Source organism: Apteryx rowi, unplaced genomic scaffold (assembly GCF_003343035.1).
Source record: "Apteryx rowi isolate R43461 unplaced genomic scaffold, aptRow1 scaffold_594, whole genome shotgun sequence".
Lineage (NCBI taxonomy): Eukaryota > Metazoa > Chordata > Aves > Apterygiformes > Apterygidae > Apteryx > Apteryx rowi.
In genome coordinates this window covers 66,907-89,471 of record NW_020450865.1, presented here as the reverse complement: position 1 = coordinate 89,471, position 22,565 = coordinate 66,907, and the positions used below count along the sequence as shown (strand labels likewise).

At 41.3% G+C, this 22,565-nt stretch overlaps 1 protein-coding gene across 3 annotated transcripts in view; it reads left to right on the top strand.

Moving 5' to 3' along the window:
* GRM1 (glutamate metabotropic receptor 1) overlaps nucleotides 1-18,327 on the top strand; it is a 190,937-nt gene extending 172,610 nt beyond the window's left edge. The window contains exons 8-9 of one of the 3 annotated variants that reach the window (XM_026082803.1): nucleotides 6,193-6,231; nucleotides 7,304-7,424. In XM_026082803.1, coding sequence (XP_025938588.1) covers nucleotides 6,193-6,231; nucleotides 7,304-7,364 — 100 coding nt within the window. In that variant the 3' untranslated portion in view covers nucleotides 7,365-7,424. Of the gene's footprint in view, nucleotides 1-6,192; nucleotides 6,232-7,303; nucleotides 7,425-17,480 lie in introns of those variants that run through there. The other 2 variants (XM_026082802.1, XM_026082804.1) reach the window with 2 other exon arrangements.
* The last annotated feature ends 4,238 nt before the right edge of the window (nucleotides 18,328-22,565 follow it).

The window sequence follows — 22,565 nt, the reverse complement described above, 5'->3', positions numbered from 1 at the left end:
GACCAGGGAATATTTTTGAAAATGGGAGTCTTACTAAACCTTGGAAACAAAAGCCAAGCAGTCTTAGCTTACATACGCCCCAATAACATCAACCACTGCTGATTGCACCAGCCTTTGTGAGACCGCAACCTGCACACACTTGTGCCTTCTTGCTATCATCAGCCAAATTCCAATTATTACAGGCACAGGACACAGCACACAACCCTGGCACTGCCAGGAGCTCATTTTTATTAAAATACTCAAAAATTCAGGCATATTTATTTACAAGAACTTGCTCTACCTTTTCCAACATTTAATGTCACACTAGTGTTTGCATTAAACTTTCCCAGAACACAGAAGATTCAGAAGTTAGTGCTGGGTATGATGTGTGCAAAGCAGAGGACAACTTCTGATGCGCTGTTCAGTCCAAAATCTGGATGCGGTCTTTGCTAAGTGCCAGTCTTACTGATGTTTGCAATGGATCAACTTTCTCTGTTCTCTATATTTTTGTCTATGGTGATTTAAGAGCAAGTAGAGGACAAAGTGAAGAATTCTAAAATCTCCGTCATTACTTCCTGCTTGCCTTTGGTACTTTTCTAGCTAATACTGGTTAATTTTTTTTAACCTGTATTCTGATAAAGCATTCGATCTTTCCCATTGGACTGAGTACCATTCACACCCAGAGCAGAGATCTGACCATGTTGTTCTGTGTTCTCTTGGTTAGTAGCTCTGTGCCCGAAGGACCCTGAATGAATGGTATCAGCACTACCAGATCTTTCTTAGGGGATTCCAGAATTCTTACAGAATAGATTTTATGACAAATTTAACATCCACATAGAAGACATCCACTGTCAAAGAATCACTAATAAATATGGCCAACAAAAACAGGTTATTTTCTCTGCTTTGTCAAAGGACTCTAAGAAACCACTTTAAGTGTGGGCTGAAGAGGAAAACAAAGTATATTGTATCAACAGAACATCTGTCTCTACTTTAAAGTTCTTAAAGAATGCTTAATTTTGAAACACAAATTAGCTAATTTTTCAAAGCATATGTGTGCTCTGGCATTCAGCCTCCCACACTTGACAAGCATAGGTTAAAAGGCATTATCACTACAAACAGCAAACAATTGTGCAAGCTAGAAGTAATCACACAATTTGTCACTTTAAAGTCTACTTGAAAACTAAAAACCCCAGGTTTCTTATTACTGCATTATAAACAATTTACCATGTCTAGCATACTGCTTCAGTACTCTCTTCTAATGCTGTTGCTCCTTCTCTACTTTGTGATTCTTCTTTTTTGGCATGTCAGATGTGGCTTTCTTCCATGCTGCAAAACTAACTTTACAGAGAAAAAAAAAAAAGAATCATTGTCTATTTGCTTGTCCTTGAACCAAATCTCCTCAAGGTCAGACAAACACTAATGCCAGCACCAGAGAAGCTGCCCCTGCACACCTGGTTTTGAGGACAGGGGTGAAAATTGTCCCTTCCAGCATCAAACCACTGGATTAGTTGAGCTATGTTGCAGCACCATAAGCCAGAGATGTCAAAGCTGATCTTAAACTCCAACAAAACAAGCACACCACTGCTGCTGATTCTAGCAGCTCTTCACTTGTAGAAGGTTTGTTGTTTTTTTTTTTTTTTTGCCATTTTACTCTAATCAGTCCTATGCAACCCCAGAGACTCACAAGCCCATCCATCAGTCACCTTCTAGCTAGTATGACTACCTTCTCTCTACCTAGCACTGTGTTTGCAAACTATTAATCTTTCATAATCCTTAGTGTGTTAAAGTTAGGAACTTCAGACATTCTTTGTTTTCTTACTAAAAGTTCTTGTTAATCTTTCCCTCTATATCCACAGAAAATGTTTTTTTTTCTTTACATCCTCTTCTGACTGTTTCTTTCCATGGCACAAGCTAGATCATTTCAGATGGTTCAGTTCAATCTGTTTTGGCTGGCTTACAAGCATTACATTCCCAGATCAAAGAGTGTTTGGAAACTGGAACTTACTGAACTTATTACTCTCCACATTGCCCATTTTTCTGCATCCAAAAACCCCCAAACCAATCAACCAACCAGAAGCCCAGCAGCAAAATAGCCAACCAATAAACACACAAACAAAAAAGCAAATCCCAGGGTCTGAGCAAGTCCCCATAGAGGGTTTTTTATCTCCTTAGAGCAGACTCAGGACTGAGAAGGGGCTATGCTTGAGAGCATAGCCACAGCAACACAGAGGACTGCAAAAAACAGCCAGTGAGCAGATTATGTGTGCGGGTGGTGTTAACCATGCCAAGCTGCAGGCTGTGATGTCTAGGCTATCCCCGGAGCCTGAGCCACCACAGCTCACAGGGCCCAGATGGCAGGTTAACCGGTAGGGGTGCAGGGCAATCAGCAGTTGTGTGCGTGGGCACAGCGTGGGCACAGCGTGGGCTCACGTGTGTGTGCTGTGTGAGCCCTGGGATCTCTGTACCCCACAGCCAGTCAGCAGTCTTTCCTCCTTTACTGTCTCATGTTCTCTGAAACCCAAGTTATATGAATTTTTTACATTTCTTAATTGTTAGGCTTATCCAGGTTTTCTCAGCTACCTCTCCCCCACTATCCTGGATAGCCAAGAGATTCGCCTGCAGCTACTTTGGAGCTATCATAGCCCGTAAGTCCACAAATGCTTTAAGCTGCTGTAAGCCAGAAATGATGTCCAAAGCTTTCCTTACCACATGCTGTGCAGGGACAAGTGGCTGGGTGGCCATGCATGCATAGGAGCAGGGAATTCATCCTGGTTAAAACTAACCTTTTTTTCTTTTTTTTCCCCCCCGGCTTATCTTTGACCCAGATTAGTTGCCCCTGTCACTCCCTGCCAGTTCACTGAGCAGTTGCCCAAGCACTTGTGCGGGCACCGAGGGGCAGCAGAGAAGCAGGCAGGAGCAGCCACAGGAGGGCAGGGGTGCTTCCTTTGGCACACAGCTGGCTAACACTGGCCTGAGGTAATGGGAAGAGCAGCCTTAGCTGTGTCTCTGCGGGGCTGCTCAGTGGGCAATACTTTCTGGGTATCCTGCTAGGACTATAGCCTCCATGCTGAGTGTGACCCTTCTGTCCTCCTCAGTAGATGCCCGTGCTTAGAGAGGGTGCCCTGCAAAGTCCCTCCTGCTCCTCACTCTTCCCCAAGTGATAACTACCTGCATGCCACCCCCTGCCCAGCAAGGACAAATGACCCTATAACCTCCCTCCTGCTCGCAGCTCTCTTTGCTCCACAGCTGTTAATGATTCTTTTCTCTCAAAAAATTGCCACTGACTAACTGATTAGCATCATTAAGTTAAAACTCCGAGCAATTATTTCAACCTTCAGTTAGCTTGGAACTAAGGGCTTGTGTTTTAAAATGAATTTTTGCACTGAAAACTTGTCTATATTCCCAGCTTCATCGGTCAGTTTAATGAAATATATTGCAGAGATCAGATCCTAGCTCTCTACAGAAGGTATTGAAATTCAGTTCCAAATCCTACAGGAGGAGGGCATGGGCTTGCTTCTTTTTATATTTATATCTTTTGATCTGGCCATGACAACCATACATAAAGCCTGAACTTTCAAGGGCATAAACATCAGAAAATGAACACACTTCTTCTTGGGAAGATGCTAGATTTAGAGAGGATTTGGGGTGGGTATTTAGTTGAGCACATTACCAATCTGATTCGGTGACATGCAATGAATGCTTACCTCCCCACTCACCTTGTAGACTGCTAGAGAGCCAAAGAAATGAAAAGTGGGCCAGAAAATTTGTATTACTACCAACTCGTCTTATGGGAGTGGAGAGGGCAGTTGATCTAAAAGCTGGTGTGGGAAGTAACTGCTGTAGGGTGGGATGGCAGTATGCCGCAAAGGGTAAGATGGCACAAAGCGTCTCCCTTCCCATGTTAAACCTAAGAGTTATACAAAAGTTATTAAATAGGGAATGACTCAGGGCTATCATGTCACTGTAAGTATCAGCATGATGTTATTATTGCTTTTCTTGAATTCCCTTCCCACTTTGCTATCTTCCTGATGTTACTGATGCTCAGTGGTTTCAAATTCATTTGCACAAAATCTGGGAGTATGCTTTTCTATATATTTTTGACTATTGGGAATGTGGAAGTCTTTCTCAAAGTTCAGACAACATCTAGTGAGGAGGTTCTCTGACTGGGTTCAGATGATAGGTAACACAATGTCCTGCACTTCAGTTATTTTGGATGCCAGACAGATTCATTCAATTTGTGTCTGTTCGGGGAGTCTGGATGAGCAGAGAGAATAATTCCAGAGCAGTAGGCAAATGTCTCTAGTTTCATAGCTGTTCAGACATAAAACATTACGGATAGCAATTTACACTTTCTTACAGTCCTGACACAGCTGTTTGCCTCGTGGGATGATTCATTTACACTTAAGAAAAAAATAGTGGCAAGAGTGACTCTTCCCTCAGACCCTTTATATTCTTTGCTGCAGATTTCATCAGGCCTGTTACCTAGTCTGAATTCTGACCAGCTGGCTAGGAACATTTGTTTTTCTGCTTCAAAGAATGTAAAGTTAAGCAATTAATCCACATCCTTCAGGGACCCTCTGCACTGCCACACTTGTTCCTCTGACAGACTCTGTGTTACTGCACCCAGGGGTTCATTAAAAAGCGGTTCAGATACCTTTGTTATGGTATGCCAAGTTCTCATTCAAATGCACAGAAAGTCCACTTGTCTGGGCTCAGGACACAAATAAGTGTCACTGACTCAGCAGGAATTATCCATACCTTTGAGAAGACTGCTCCAAAAATGGCCCTTTAATGACGGTGTTGTAAAGATGGGCAGACTATCTAATTTTCTGGTAACCAGAAAAATGTATGTGAAGTGCCATCACTGCCTGCAAGGCTGGGAGGAAGAAGAGAGAAAATATTTTCATAATTAGAAATAGGGAGGTCCAGAGATCCAAGCACCAATCCTGGATTAGAGCTCTGTAGTATTACCACACATTATCAGTAAGACAAAGCAAGCCTAGAAGAATGTTTCAAATTTAATGCAGCAAAAGTTTTTATTATTACTTATGCAATTGACAATGATTTGATAACTGCAAAATAATTCACTGAAGTATAATCAACACATGCACTACATTTCCTGTAACACTATAGATCCAAATTTCACTGTAAATCCAAATCCACATTCTGCTGAAGCCTGAGCCCTGAGATTTAGAGCTGATTTCAGCAGTGTATATGCTGTACACCACCACATGGGGATCCCCCTTGACCTTGGCTAAAAGACAAGCCRCTGCTTTGGTGGAGCATTTTAATGACAGAATGCAACCCTGACAGGGCTTCTAGGGGGTTGCATATTATATTACATGTAACATCTGTGTTTGATTTTGGCTGAGGAATGCAACTGCAGCCACAGTGAGAAAAGAGCTCACTGTTTTTGAACATATTAGGATGCATTTTGGAGTGTCTAYGAAGCAGGCTTATTTCTTCCTTTCACGTCGGAGGAATTCACAACAAGAACTACAGAAGCCCAGAGCCTGGAGAGCAAAATGTTGTGAGGTCACTGTTGGGATGTATCTGAATAAGAAGAAAGACAGGGAAGGAAACACAGGATGCATTTAAAGAAGCCAAAGTGACAGCAAACCATAGTAGCTAAGGGACTAGAGATGGTAAAGCCTGTTGCCTCATAAAGAACAAGAATCCAGGTGGTGTTCTGAAATGAAAGTTTTCTACCTTTTTCAGTGTCCCTGACAAAGGCTCTCTGTGTCTGTGTGCCCTCTCTTGTGCATACAGCACTCATGCATGTGTGAAATACATTTAGAGCTGGATTTTTATCTCAAATAATTGACTGCACGTTGCTACTTGTTCTGTGAAATTAGCTCCGGTGACTGAATAAACTACTAATTTCTGATTTTTAACAAGCAGGAATAAGACACAACTCTCATAATTTTCACAAAAAGTAGAAAGTTCTTGTTCTGTCAGTAAATGAAGAAAACTGAAGAGCTGTAGAAATGTTGGGTGTTCTGTTTAATTGGAAGCTTTATAATCTCTATAAGTTTAATAGGGTGTAGGAATGGTCATGGTAGCTAAGTTCCTAATTATGATTGCCTTTAAATCGTCAAATCTCAGAGATCTCATTACTCCTGGTAAGGAATTTAATTATGCTAGAGTCTTCAAAATGGGTAGGTTTACAAAATTGCTCAGTAGTGTGTCTTATTTGTGTTTTATTTATAATAGTTCACAAGCAAGCTCAAGGCATCCACATCTCCAAAATGGGTATGCATGTATTTCTGTGTACATCACTCTGTGCTGTTCATTACTATGTGGTGAGAAGAATGGCTTTTTTGGCTCATTAGCAGTTTTACTCAGTATGTAGTACATGTACATACCATCCATGAATCTGTTGTTTTGAGGTAAACAGAAGTCTGGCAAGCATGCATTATGATTGTTTGACTGGGAGAAATGCTGAATTTTGATTTGCGTTTTATTTGCAATACAATGACAATTTTTTTGCAGAAATTCATTGGTACATTCCATGTGCAAAAATACCTGAAATTTTTGTCAAAGCATGTGCATATGTGTGTATATTTTTATTGATACTGGGGAAGGCAAATGACAGCTTGCATCCACTTTCCAGGTTAAGACAGAGGAGAAAATAAACTAGAAATTGTCTTATACTAATGGTTCAAAATTGCAATCTGCAATCGCTTTTGGAATTACCATTGCAGATAGGAGTGTTTAGGAGACCCTTAATTTTGTGTCTACCTCAATAAGGCYAATGTATCAATGAGAAAAAAGAAGCACATGTAGTGAAATCACATATAATGAAAGCTAGTGACTATTCAGCTACAGCCTGCATTAAAAGAAAGGAAACATTTAGAAAAGCAGATTATGTGAATGAAAGTCACAGAGAAAAAGCAGGAACTGAGCATATATTAAAAACTCAACCAGCAAAAACTTCCGGTAATGTTGTTAGATAAGATGTGAAAGGCAGACACTCCTTTTTCATCATTTCACCCTGCATTGAGAATGCCAGGGGAGAATTCCCACTGACAGCTAAATGCACAGCAGCCCTTGCCATCTGGCATATGAGTACATCAGGATTCAGCAGAGAAGGTAGGGACAAAACCATGAGAACCTATTTTAAGCAATACCATGCTGGGACAAAGGGGAAACTGCTATGGAAGTTGAAGTGACTGATGCAATGAACAAGAGGAGAAAAGATAGGGAAGACTGCAGCGAAATTTAGAAGTAGGTGAGGGACAGGCACCCTACTGAGTGGTCTGGCCACCATGTGTGCACATGTGTATAACCACTCACTGGGTGTCTTTTTCTTTTCCATCTTCAGGAAGAGGCAGCCAGAATTCTCGCCCACCAGCCAGTGTCCGTCGGCACATGTGCAGCTTTGAAAAATCCCACACTGCAGTGAATGTGTAAGAGAAGCTGCATGACAAAGAGTGGTTTTACCCCTTGCTTTCTCTTTCTCATTGGTTTATCATGTCTAATGACGGGACAAATGTGGTGCATGCCATTAAAGATGGGAAATTTGCTTATGTTCCCTGTTTCGCACAATGCCTTAATCTGATTGTCCAGATCTGATGAAGAGGACACTGAACAATTTTTTTAACAGCTTTTATTTTTTAAAAAAGCCTTTGTTTTTATTTGGAAACATGCCTACAACTTTGAAAATACATCCTTTTTGTATTAATTTTATCTTCTTTTTCCATTTAGCCAACATTTTTTTCTTTTTTTACAGTTTTGCATGGAGATGACATTATCTTGCCTGCTATATACAACAATCTAGTGGCTGTCTCATGGCAAGACACCTTTGCTGTGCACAGTTCTTGCYAACTACACTTGTTAGCGAACTGCTGCTGCAGAGCCAGCAGAGGGAACACAGAAAACGCTGGTTTGGTGGGATTCACAAAACAGGGAAATCACGAGCAGGCACATGTAAATGAAAACTGCAGAATCTGACCTAGAAAAAAACAGTTGCCCTAAATGATTTTTAAGTATAGCAGATAAATTTTTACTAATATAGTTTTTTACAAGACATTCAAAATCTGAAATATTCTCCACTCAGTGAACAATAGCAAAGTTCAGCTGCTCAGAAGAAAAAACATGACAATTGCCCACCCTAAGCAAACACAAGCCCAGCAGAGAAAACACACTAGCTGTTGCAGAAACAGAAAGGCTTCTCCTCACTTCTTCCGGGACAGATTTATGCTCTTTTCCATCTGAGAAACTACAGATGTGAAACAGCCCTGCTTCCTGCCCCAGGGAAGGCTGTGCAGTGACTAGGTGGAAATCTGCCTCGGATACACTTATACAGCATTTTGAGCAATATCACATTTGTACAGCTGGAGCAGCTGTTTAGTTCCTCTAATCAGTGATGCATTCTAGCCCTGGATATGCTTTTGACAGTCAATGATGTTATTTGTGGACAGACAGCAATAATGTTAATTCAGTCTGCCCCTCTGATTTGCAGATTAGAAAAAATACATGTATTTGATGCAGTAGTGATGCTTTTGCAGGGCCTGGGCAGCAACCATATTTGCTCCCATGAAAGTCAAACTTTACAAAGCCAGTGTAAAGAACAGGACAAACATTTTGTTATTAACTTCCAGTCCAACAACAATGTGCCCTTCTTTTCTGATATGGAACAAGTGCTACAGTTTCCCAGGGCACAGATTGCCAATTATTTGTCCAGAAAGATCAGTTGTGAAGTGGAAGTCCAACACAGACATGCCATTAGGAGGCAAAGAAAGGAGAATGCAACAACAGCTAGTATTCAAAAAGCATGGAGATGAGCTATAAAAATCTTGAGCACAGAGAAGGCAAAAAGTCCTGCTCTTTGCATGATAACACTCGGATTTTTTTTTTTTAAGTTTGGAAAAAAAAAATCCTCATCCACATGAATGCCTGAGAAACACCTCTAGTGGGACTCAATCCAATGAATGTGACTTTGAATGCTTGTGGTAGCTGCACAGATAAGAAAGGCTCTAAAAAGCAGCTGGGTTTTCCCAGACTGTTAATTTAGACCTGCTGAGCATGAAGCTTGCTATTTTGGCACATTGCTCCCTCCCCTGCACCTCAGGCTGCCCTTTCTCTCCCACTAGGGCTCATGCCTTCTAGGGCCCAGCAGCGCCACACTGCAGCCAGGGGATAGGCACATCCTCCATCAGCAAGCTAATGCCATAAGCTTTCTAGGGCCACCAACCCAGGATGGGCAGTGCAAAGGCATGTGTCTGTTATGCCCCTGGATGCCCATCACCACCACATGGCCTCATGCCCAAATTCATCAGGATTGCAGCAACTAGCACGTCTGGATGTACATGAGGAACCCAACTTTGCTATCCCAACATGCTAGAAATCACTATTGGTGTTACAGTGTCCCTTGCTTTCCAGTTATAAGCAAATAGATGTAGGCACATGAAACACTTTTGTATTTTGCTGTGCACCATACTTGGAATTGGTTGTTTTTCTAAGAGTGATCTCCATTCCTCATGTGCAGAACCATGAAAATGGAATAATGAAAACTGATTATCACATGAAGAAACTCAGAAATATCATGTTTGAGTTTCAGGGCTCTTTTCTTCTAAATCTGTCCAATCATTATCATGGAAACTTTCAGATACACCCATAAAACCCACAAGCCTTACTGGCTGGATAAGCTACTATAGCATGCTAGGGAAAGTTATATATTACCAATGAGGTGCATCGTGACTAAGCTTCCTGTGGCAACTGAGTTAAGTTTGCATTCAAAATACTGGCAATAACACTAGTATCATGTTAAGACAAGTCTGATGGCTCTTTGAGTGTTGTTTAAACTGAGGGAGTCATTCGCAAGTATATCAAAGAGTCTGAGAAGTTAAAGTGGGAGAAAGACTTCACTGATTGCTCTCTATAAAACTGCAAGGGCTGCACTTTTTCTTTTCAACAAGTGTCCAGAGCAACAGGCTTTTACCAGTTCCATGAGGAATAGTCAATACAGGTATTGACTAGAATATATTCTGGATTTTTCCCTTTTGTAATTTCACCTTTCAGTCGTGCATCTGTATACTGTATGAAATATCTGCCATCCTTGGTGTTAATGCCTTTCAGATGTTTAAAATCTTTTACTTGGCTATTCCATCAAATTAAATATATTTAGCTATTTTACCTTCCCCTCATATACCCTCTTCTTTGTCCCCTGATGGTTTTTTGTTGCTGGTCTCTATACAGCTTCCGGTTTTTCAATATCTTTCTGGTAATGTGGTGTCCCAAACCCTTTTGCATCAGAATCATAAAGGGATTACAGAAAGCAAGAACAAATTTCCCATAATCTTAATTACCATTAAACTGCWTTTATAGGAAAAACTTCCTAATATGTGTGCCATGGCGTGGTGCTTTTGAGTACAGATCACAAAATTCATGGGGTATTTTTGTGGATTTATCATTTTCAAAATGCATTAATTAGTGTTTCTTATTCAACAGCAGCTCTAGAGCTTTTCCAACAATATTTCTGTTGACAAAATATTTTGCTGAATGTTGTTGATCTTCACAGTTTTCCAGTGTTACAGATTATCTTGTCTTAGTTGCACCCACCTGAACTATTCCTAAGTTAATTTTATTCTATTGTTTTCTTCCCATGTTCCTAAACTTTCCAGGTTCCTTTGCTCAATACATTGCAATATTCAGGTTGTATTGACTATGTTCCTTTTCAAGCCTGTCTGAAAAAATGTTTCAGTTCAGGTATTGTCATTGACTGCACTGTCGTACCCATTTACTGGAATGTGCAGCATGAGGCACATCTTCAGATAATACAGATTGGCTTCTCCATTGACATCAAAGTATCTATGATGATTTGCACTACATTTTTTCTGTGCACTAACTTTATAATCCTTAAAAAAAATAAAAGGGTGATCCAGCAAGATGTATTCATTCTGAAGATTTTCTGGTTGTTACTTATCATTAACAACAAAATAAACAGATTCAAATTTTTTTCACTAGTAACAGCATTGTTTTAATTTCACTTTGATTCACAGGTTTCTCATCTTAATTTCTTGAACATTGGCAGAATTTGCCTACTATTCAGGAAAAAAACCCAACACATTAATTATCCTGAACTTTGTATTATCTATTAGAATAAGATGCTTTGTCCAAGCAACACATTACTAATTATTTGTTATTCTTTTCAAAATATTTTGTGAACAGTTTAGGAGCTGCAACACTGCTTTGTGCTTTTGGGGACCATTTCATAATGTCAAAGCCAACAGATCACAAACAGTTCACAAGCTCCCCAAATGTATTTCTCCAAATTATTTGTAGTAGCTTATTTTTAATCCTTTTGTTGTAACAAAACACATGAGTAAATCAAACCTGTAAACCTGTGATTGGGAACCAGGAGCACGTCACAGCAAACCTCAGCAGTTCAGGCTAGACATAGCTACTGCTCCTACTCTACTATTACTATTTCAATTTGAAAAAGAAAAAGAACAGTACATTATCAATAGGATCATGTGTATTTCAAAGCCTGTGTGTATCTCAGATCAAAGTAATGTTAAACTTCTGCTGTATAATAACTAATGAAGGAGATAACTAGGTAAGAAGTTATATTTGAGTAAGCCAGTGGCAAGGCAGAGGGTGAGAACAGACAGTTCTTGCCTTGTGCTCTCCCACACCAAACCTCAATCTCTTCAGGCTGTGCATCTGTGATACAATCTTGTGTTTTTCTCTATTTTGTGTATACCTGCTCTTAGTGTAACAGTTTCCATGATACATTTAAAGTAGCCATCCAATTTACATAGAACAGGATCTCCTGTGTGCGAGGGAAGCAATTTATTTTGTCCTAAAAAAAAACAAAAGAGAGGGGTAAGGAAAAGTTATTTCAGTACTTTAAGTTTTCAAAAGCACTGGTTGGAGGTTAAACTTTGCTCTAATTATACAGCACCACAGAGAGAATAGGAGTCACAATCTGAGAACTGTTGTGACATCTTCTTATCAGTGAGATAGAGATTATATTGCAAATGGACTAAAACTGAAATTGTGTGTGATTTTTTTCCCTTTAGGTGATAATAAATGATGCTTATCAGGCAAAACCCTGAGCTTACACTGTAATGGGGCTGTGGTAGATGATGGCTCCCTCACTCCTGGATGATTCACACAGAGGTTAAACCTGGGTTAGAAAAGCAGATGAATCCCTAGAAGCTATGCTTCAAATGACTGGGCTTGCAGGAACATGCTAACTGATGTGGCCTGCTCTGTTACTGAATGGTAGAGGTGACTGCTGCAGCTCGCTGAATGGCCCTGGAAAGAGGGTCCCATTTAGCACAGGGAGATATTGCTATCCTGGGTTAAAATCAGTCACGCCCTTAATCAAATCTGATGCCACAGTGGCTGTGTTGAAGTGGATACAATAATGGAAGAGAGCTTGGAGATACCATTAAAACATCTGCAGTGCACTGCAGCACAGGCACTAGCCTTAAGTTTTAAACTGGTTAGCTTGGCTCCTGGGAACAAGGGCAGAGCTCTGTTTGGGCGAGTTATTGCTGCTTATGTGACTGCAGAGCTGACAGAAAGCTTGCTGACGGTTAACTGCCTTTCTTTAGGCAGGGCAGAAATTTCTCTGCTGGCTTTCCTAGGCTGGGACCCATGAGCAATTGCTGTTTGGGCTCAGAAAGGCTTTGCAGCATGCACGGCTTTTGGAGAGGGTCCTTCTTTTGCTTCACTGTGCTTCCTCTTAAACTGGAAGAGCTCCTTCTCAAGCACTTTGCCTGATGGCATCTCCAGCTGTGGCACAGTGACAAGCACCTTGTTGCCTAGATGACAAGCCATTTTCCTGATATGTCCATTTCTAAAGTTAGTCTAATCAAAGCACCCTGTAAGTATTGTACTGTTTAACCATTTCATATGGTGTCATTTACAGATTACTATGTGTAAAACAATCAAGGCAAAAGAGACATGGGTTCAGGCAGAGAAGACTGAAAGTTCACCTAATTCTCTGCATTCTGGGTCTCAGGCTACAGCTTCACTGGTGAGAAATAATCAGGAACAGAGTTACATGGACAGTACCTTGATGACCTTAGACCACTGGCTCAAATCTTCACTTGAAGACTTTCTTCAAGTAACTAAAGTTCTTTATTGAGTTGTTTAGTGTCTATAATCATCAGTCTTATGCAGAGAGTATGTTGTAAAGGTTGATGCATGTGTTAAAAACAACACCTTGAATTACCAAAGAAAAGTAGCGACAGACCGACCTGCACATGGAACTCAGATACCTAATAAAATCCCACAGAAGAAATATACTGATGTTTATTCCCCACAGATATGAAAAACCTAGACAAAGCAGTTGTGAAAATTGAGAAACTTCAGCTAACCTCAATGTACGTTCTTACCTATAAACCACAAGAAAGCCCAACTTTTATGTGTTGATAGGATATCCATGAACACATCTGAATATTTGGACTAGATGTAAGGATATGAAGAAGTAATACTTCGGGTGTTACACTGGGTAGATATTGATATAAACCTTAAGTTCCCTTGTGACTCTAAGGAGTTGTCATCAAACTTTTATAACAAGGCACTAGGTTCAACCCTGTCTAAGCAGGCCTGTGTTTTCTTAGCCAGATCCATCTATCTGACAAAAGCTGTGGGGTTGCAGCAGTGTAATTCAGGGGTGGAAGGCCATCACAGAGAGTAATGTCCTCACAGTCAGTTGATGAACTCCACAAAAGGACCCTGCTGGTGGGGGCACAGAGTCAGATTAAACCAGAGCTCTCTGCACTGAGACTTGTGCTGCAGTCCATGTTGATGGATCATAGACCAGGCAAAAAGAGACATTTCTTTCTGATATCTGGCTTTGTTTATAAAACCAGCATCCTACACTTTTATTCTTTTCCTGACAAAAGACAACAAGGGAAGGAAGAAGTAAAGTCCTGGGGTCAAATAAGGGGAAGATCTGTAACGCCTCTTTTGTTGAAAAGTTTCAGGGGATCATTTTGCCTCACTTGATTCATGAGGCAAAATTAAGATCGTCCTTTTAAATGACATACTCACTGCCAGAGGAATGTCACATTGTCCTTTCTAGCACAGATCACCTGCTCTTCTTCATCAGTTTTCTTTTTCATAGAAGCTGAATTTGCATCACTTCTGAGCAGTCAGCATGAAGTCTAAATCCTGTAGGAAACTGTATAAAAAACAGAAAGAAAGTTAGAAGAGATGAATAAATACACAATGGACATGAAATTGGTGACCTTTTTATTGACAAAATCAGGAGAACACCAGTCAGTCTCATCTCACTGTCAGGCAATAGAGCGTCACGTTTTCATTACCCCAAATGTGATCCGGTTTGATGCTTTCTCCTGCCTTTGTGTAGAACAAAACATTCCTCCTCCCATTTTGCCAGGTTGATTATTTTGATTTTTACCTTTTCCCATTGATGTTTCCTTCAAAAAGAAGGTGATGCTCACTTAGTAAATGGTGACCATGCATCCCACATGCAGTCAGGATTGTCAACTTGCTTTTGCACCAGTGAGTTAGATTCCTGTTTAGCGGATCCCCTGTTCAGGTGTGAGTGTTTCCAGCCCCACCTTTGCTTTTCAGCTAAATGTCAATTAATGCCATTCAGGATGGCTGGTCTTTGTTCCAGAATAACAAGTGCTTTTTTGCATGTTAATTGTTAATTCTGGCTGAATGTGTCAATCTCAGTGTGACTCCCCACCAGCTGTCCAGCGAGACAGAGCCCCTGCCTTTCTGTGACAGGCTTGTGACATTTCCAGTCTCCAACATGAATTATCTGAAGGATAATGCTGCACTGACACAGTGAGGAGAGTAAGTTCAGAGAAAGAGCTGGAACAAGAGGTGGAAAAGAACGGTAATAGAAAAGAGAGATTGCCCAAATGAAAATCTCCAGAGTGACCCCAAGGAGAGGCACTGCAGCTCACAAGCTAGTTATCACGAAACTAATGGAGCCGGGAGCAGTAAGCCCTGGCAAGCAGAGGCGAGGCACTCCAGCGGCACCAGCTTTCCTCCTAGAGCACGTGGATAACAGGAGAATCTTGCGGCTGGGTATTGTGGTCTCAGTGTAGTTTGAGTGAAGTACAGCTGTTGGCTTGGGCTCATTTAAGTACACGATGGAGCGTGCTACAGAAGAAAGAAGTCAGAAGAGCAGAGTTTGAGAGTGAGGGGAAGRATAACAAACAGAAGAGGAAGAAGTTTTATCTGAAGAAAGAGGTAGTCAGCTTCTTAAAATAGCAGTGTTTGCCTTTGATGCAAAATACAAAATCTTGGGAACAAAATGAGGGAGGGACTAAACAGATGGTGYGAGGTTTTTCTCATTCAAAAGTGAGATGATGCACCAGCGCTAGATATGAAGAAGTAAGTGTTGCTGAAGTGGACTTAGCATAATAGACAGCAGATAATCATCATGTTTTTTTCAAAAAAGCCTTTTGCAGTATTTGTAAGCTGTATCATCAGCAAAATACAGTATGAAAGCACTTGACTTGTTTTAATGTCTACAAGTAGAGGCTTGTTTTGAGCTCAAAGCAGACAAAATGTGTTTCTGTGTGAAAAGTTTGTAAATCTTGGCATGTTAAAATGTGACTTTAAAATCTTTTACTTCCAACAGATACATTCATTTGCTTATCTTTATAGCACTTCAAAAAAAGTCATACCACAGCTCATTCTGGTCAAAATTAGAATGCTTCTAAACCTTCATTCTTACCTTTCCATTGATCAATATAATATAGAGGTTTCATTCTTCAGCAGGAACTTTTTTTCTCCCCTAGATAAAAGCTCTAAATCCAAACAGCTCCAAGTCCTACCAGGTACATGCTTTGGAGAGTTATGAATTTTTTAGATTGGGCTTTTCTTGTGGGCCAGTTCCCAGAGAGATGCTGAGCCACAGATCCAGTGTTTGGAGTCTGGCACTGGAGCTGAACTTCACAGCTTGGATCCATCTCAGATTCTTTTTTTCTCCAGGAATATTTACTGCTCAGCAGAAAAATGCCACATCACTGTGTATATTTCTTTTCCCTTTTGCCAGATTTGCAAGATTATCTAAGTTGTGCTAGTTTCTCCAAGCTTCCAAAGTTGGCCACTAACTTTTTATAAAAGTCAACAGGTAATTATTTACTCCTTGAAAATGAGGAGGGCTGGAGTTTGAGCAGGGAAAGCAAACTATTCAGGCAGGTACTGGAGGCTGTATGTAAGGGAAGCAATCTCCCCCAGTGTGCGCAGCACCACGAGGCAGCACAGCTATACCAACCTCCCACCCATATTGCCTCCCACCTGCACTGCAGTCACAGGGCCTGAAACTTAATCCTTTGTTTCTTTCTGCCCCCTGAGGGCTGAAACCCTGAGATAAGGCTGCTTTGTGTAGATAATCTCACARTTTCTCTCTGGCGTTTGGCTTCCACCCAGGTGAGGTATGTTGTAATTTCTGAATGACATCTGCTGGCTTGACCTGCAATTAAACACTTGCTTGGTCCTCTTACCTGGCATTCAGCTCTCTACCCTACCTGCTGCTAATGACACACCACTCTGCTTTGAGTGCTGCTGCCTGCAAAGGTGCAGGGAAATGCAAAAACCACTGCAATTCCTCAGATACAGCCTTAGCCCTCAGGTTCTCACGCAGCCAAACACCCCAGCATTATGAAGGGATCCAGCCCACATGAGTTGGAGGGTTCAACTCACCATGATCCTGCTGCTGCTTGTTCCTCCACCCTCACAAACCAACTGTTTTCAATCCCAGCATTTTCTCCTTGTTTATAAATAATAGTCACTTGGAAAGAATTGCATTTGGTCTGCCCTAACTGCACAGTGAGGAGTCTCTACAGCAAAAGAAACTCAGGAAGCAGGGAGTGCTATCTGTGGTCTTTAGTCATGCATGTGAAAGCAAGATGTGGCCAACAGACTGAATGAGCAGTCAGAGGAGCTGAGCGTACTTTTGCCCCCTACCTGAAGGAGGCCCTGGGACTCTTTCATTTTTGTAACAGCTAATGTATTTCTAAGTGTGAATGGGGGCCAGAGAATAAAAAGGAAAGGGGGAGTCATTAACAGTTTCTCTTGCTACCCAGAGTGCCAAAGGCTAAGGCTGTGGGTTGTTTTTCTTCCAACAGTTTGGAAATATTTCCTATAAACTGTAAATCAGGCATAATTAAAGTTCTGCCTGTGACTTGTTTTCTTTTCTTCCCCCTGCAAGGTACAGTGAACGAACATAGATACAAACCAAAATAGTTGGAGTCCTCAAAACACAGCCAACCTTCTTTGAACCCTTCCTGTGCTAGGCTTTCCACAGTGACTGTGGAGTGGGCAACCAGGAGGATGAAAATCACAGTAACTGCTGCTGTTAAGAGACGTTCTTGTTACCCTCTGCAATATTTCTCCCTGCTTCCTTCTGGGAGGATGTGAAGAATTGGGGTGGGGGGGTGGGAGGGGAGATGGTTAGTGAGACAAAGCAGCCAATATTTCTGTAGGCTTGTTTGTTATATTGCCCATGTGTGCATAATGTAAATGCAATAAACCCATCTTTATTTTATTCATAGTTCTAATGGAAAGTCTGTGTCATGGTCTGAACCAGGTGGAAGACAAGTTCCCAAGGGACAACACATGTGGCACAGACTCTCAGTGCATGTGAAGAGCCAGGAGGCAGGGTGCAATCAGACCGCGGTGATCAAACCCCTCACTAAAAGTTACCATGGCCAAAGCAAGAGCCTGACTTTTTCCGACATCAGCAGTAAGACTCTATACAATGTGGTGGAGGAACAGGAGAGCGAGCCCATCCGCTTCACCCAACCCGGCAGCCCCTCCATGGTGGTGCACAGGCGGGTGGCCACAACACCCCCACTGCCAGCCACGGCAGAGGAGACCCACCTCTTCTTGCCCGAGCAGCCCCCCAAGAGCCTGCCTCTGCAGCCGCGCTCCCTCATGGAGCAGCTGCAAGGAGTGGTCAACAAGTTTGCCCCTGGCATCCCTGATTTCAATGCCACACTCCCCACGCCCAGCTCGGGCAACGGCGTGCGGCCCCCGTACCAGGCCCCGCCGCAGCAACCCCCACCACCGCCTCGCCAAGAGGCCGCCACCTTCAGCGAGGAGCCCATGTCCCCCCTGGCTGAGGAAGCAGAGAGCGAAAAGCTGAAGCTCATCCAGGGCTACGTCTACGAGAAGAACCCAGAGGATGAGGAGGACGAGGAGGACGAGCCAGCAACCAGCAAACTGACTCTGGAAGACTCTCCGGCGCTGACACCCCCTTCCCCTTTCCGGGATTCGGTGGCTTCGGGCAGCTCCGTGCCCAGCTCCCCCGTGTCGGAGTCAGTGCTCTGCACCCCCCCAGACATGACCTATGCCTCTGTCATCCTGAGGGATTATAAGCAAAGCTCATCCACCCTGTAGAGCAGGGAGACTGCTGAGATGGGACAAGAAGGTCTTTGGCAGCTGCCCTCCGGGAGATCCTGGGGAGAAAAGTCTCCCAAGGGTGGGGGAGAAGGAGGAAGCAGAAAGTGAAGTCACATATGACAGGGCAAAAACTTTATCCTGCACTTAAAAAAAAAAAAATCCATTCTGAGGGCTCAAAATTCTCTAGCTGTTAAAAACATTGTACTTTGAGAAGATGATAGGAAAACATAACAAAGCACAAACCCAATAGACAACTTCTATAGCAAAAAATGAATAAACACACAGAAAAAATATCACACTTAGTCACACCCTCTCTTGGCAATGCTTGAAAAGGACTCTGGGAAGTGTGACCTTGGAGGAGTCATTAGCACATCTCATGACTGTAATCTGTCTGCTACAGAAGCAACAAATCCAAGAGCTGAAAAGGCAAGTGTGGAGAGGAGAAATGAAGCTATTTGTATATGAGACATATATGCATAAATAATTTTTTCTGGTTTCTATAGCTGGTATAAATGCATAATATTTTGGGGGGAGAGGAGCACTTGAAAGCATATGGCTCTTAATGAATTTTGTCTGAACAATTTGTTCCTCATATTAGGCTGCTTTTGACCAGGGCGGGGGGGGGAGGTCTTCTTTTGTGCTGATTGTGAACAGAGTCAGGGTTATTATCAAGTTAAGACTTGAGAGGTTACTGAAGAAAGTCCTTGCTGTAGTACTTGTGATGTGATGAGAACTTAAAAGAACACCCTTTTGTATAAGATTGCTAACCATGTGGCTAAACTGTTACACAACATTTACTGTAGCAGAACAATATTTATTGACTAACTTTTCATAACACAATATACTTGCCATGTGATCACATCATTCCTTTGTGTTACTTTTGAATCAAATACATTGGAAAATAGCTGTATACTTAGAGCAACGATTACTACTCTGAAACAAAGGCAATTCCATATTGGAGATTATAGAGTCAGTCTAGAAGCAAGAGAGTGAGCGAACGTTTGTGTCTCTGTATGCGTGTGTACAGTATGTGTGAAATGTAATGTCTAATAACTACCACTGGAAGACTGTCTTATAAATATACTATGAATATTTTTATGTTTCAGTCATATTTTATATCACAYTGTTACAAATATTCAATAGATATTTGGAGATTTGTATGCTGTGCTACCACATTTTTTCATATACAAGCTCAGACAGTTGTTACCCTTATAATAGGGTGCTTTATTTTGCAGATATTTTATGAAGTAGACATACGGTATTAATAATCAGTGCATTGAGAACTTGTTACTTTAAGTGTTTGCAGCAAGTGTGGTTAAGAAATAAAAAAAAGAAAACAAAAAAATAAAAAGTCTGTTTTAGAAATCTTGTGCTTGCCAGTATATATCTATACAGGTGAGACAGGAAAAAGTATTTAAACTATTTTGTTGCTTCAGATAATTAAAAATAAAATCATGTCCAGGCAGGAACTTTCATCAGTGCTTAATGTGTACATAAATACCCGGGGTTTGTTCTAAACTGTTCTTTTAATCTGTTTATTATGTTTAGTTGTGTATTCTTTCTACACACTTCCACTTATTCTATTTAATATACAATCTTGTCATCTTAAAAGTCACTTCTAGGCAGTTGTAGTTCTGTCATTCATTTCTCCTCCTTTATCCTTCATATGTTTCCTGGAGATGGACCTAATCCAATGCTTCCTGGTGGCATGTTCAAAGTCCAGATCTAATTGCTTTGGCTTGAACTTAATTATATTTGTTATTACCTTATTTATATATATGTGTATATGACATATATCCAAGACAGCATTTTAGCTTCTACGAACTTTGATAGTGCTGCTGAATTTAGCTGAGGATCTGTCCCATAATTTTACACTTTATTTTACACATTATTTCCAAAGATATTTCTAAGGAATCTTTTCATGCTAAAATAGTTGCAAAAAATGAATTTTAACTATGCTCATTGTGTAAATTCTGTCAAAGTTTTTCTGGCTTCATTGTATTTCTACTACTCTTCTTTCTTTTCACTTGTATTTTAAGAAGTCAATTATGTAGCAGAGGTGTCAGAAGATTTGGCTGCTGCCCAAAATCAGATGGAATCTCTATTCCTGATCCTCTTTTCATTATGTTTGTTCCTTTCAATATGACTAGTAGCCAATTGCTATCATCTTCCCGATGTGGAAAGCATGAACTGATTTTGTCCAAAGTTACTTTATTTTATTTTTTATTTTTGGCAGATTGATGTCTCTGCTCTAAAATGAACTAAAAAAACCTGAGGGTTGGTTGGTTGATTTTTGTCTGCTTGGTGCTTTGGGTTTTTTGTTGTTGTTGTTGTTTCTCTTTTTAATGCTAATTACGTATTAAGGCAATGAGAAAAATGACATATTTTCTTTGCTGATCACCACACTAGCAATGAATTTTATCTTCTTATAATCTTAGTATAAGATACTTTGTGCTGTTTCCAAAAATATATTGTCAGTAGCACAGGGCTAGCACTAGGAAGCCTGTCTTTGAAGAAATGAGGTAGATAAGAAAAAGAAACATAATAGGCTCATATAGTCAGGGAGATGGCAATATGGCAAGGTACTGTAGTTTTCATAGCTGTCTGTTTTGAACATATTAAGCACTGACTTTATTACTGCAATGTAATTATATCATGAGTAGGAGTTTTCTTGAGATTTAGTATGTTAGCACTTAGTTTGTAATTGTTAAAACTGGAAACATACACATACATAAATATATCTAAAGAGCAAGAACTCACCTCGTGTATGTAGTTGTATGAGCTATGAAGCTTCCTGTAAAAGTATTTTCTTTTGGTCTGTCAGATGCTTGATGAAAACTGCCTTTTTGTCAAAATGATCTTGAAAATGCTGTAAAATAAATATTTTCTATTTATTATTTAAAAATAGAATGCCAAGATTGTTAATTTTTGCTTCCTAAGTAGAAAAACACCCATGTCTAGTAATAATTTTTTCTAGGGCTTTTCAGCATCATTTTCAAGATGGTGGGATGCTCTAACGGAGGTAGGTACTGATTAGATTGTGGCGTGTATGTGAGAGGATGGAGGGTGGAGGGGTTTTTTTTAGAAAACAAAATGACTTTTTGGCTTGCTGATAAAGATCAGGAGGACTATGGGCAGGTGTTAGGGTTGGCAAGTTGTAGAAGACAATTCACCAGGAAATATCAGGAAATTTTGCTTTCCAAGGAACTGGGAAAAGCCCAGTCCTTCACTGGAACTACTCCATGAATTTTTGACTCTGTGGGATGTCAGCTTCTCCCATTACAGAAACTCGCCTGTGCTTCTTTGAGGCTACTAGTGATAGGCACTGATCCATCCCAGGCACCTCGTGCCTCTTTTACTGCCTCTGTTCAGAGCAAAGATCTGGGACTCCCAACTCCTGCTCAGCTCTGGGATTTCCTCACACTGTGGCTTTTCAGCAACCGCTGGATTGCCATATGCCTCAGCTAGGGACTCAGCAAAATGGGGCGTATAAAAAAAAGTGTTTTCTGGAGCACTGCTGAGATTTTCAGACCCAAGTGACTCTAAACATACAAAACCTAGCTCTTTTTGTGCTTGGGAATAGGATTGTTTTTAGTGGCTCCCTGTTTTGGATCTGACCTTGTGAGAGCCCACGTCTGAGGAGTTAGACCACTTGCAGCTACTGCTTTGCTGGAGTATGGCCACAGAGCGCCGTTACATTCAGCAGTAAGTGCTAGCAAGTTTGGTCTCTTCACTTGTGGAGGATTTGTTTGTTTGTTTGTTTTGGGGGCAGGTTGAATAAAATCTGGACAAGCTATTTCTTAGTGAGGGTTCTGCTGACCAAATGGCCTTGATTATCAAAACRCTCTCTGGGTAACACAGCAGAGTTACTCCTCTCTAGAGCACCCCGTTCAAGGTTGCTGCTGCCATCAATCTTGCAATTACTGATTGCAGGACCCAGCCCATAGGATCTGATCCTGACTCTGCTGCACATCTCAGCACTCCCAGGCAGCATTCAGGGATGCTCCTCGCGTGTAGATGTGCAGTCACACATGAGTCACTGCTGCCCCACAGGGGCTGTAGATCAGGCACTCATCAGGGTGAGACCATGTTGCACACTCCTTGCACGCTGTTTCTACCTGCAGGCGAGCCTAGATGCATGACAGAGGCTTGCATAGGGCTGAGGTGCTGGGCAGAAGCAGAAGAGGGCTGGTGGGCAGCCGCAGGCTGCAGCACTCACAGGGTGAGCCCTGGGG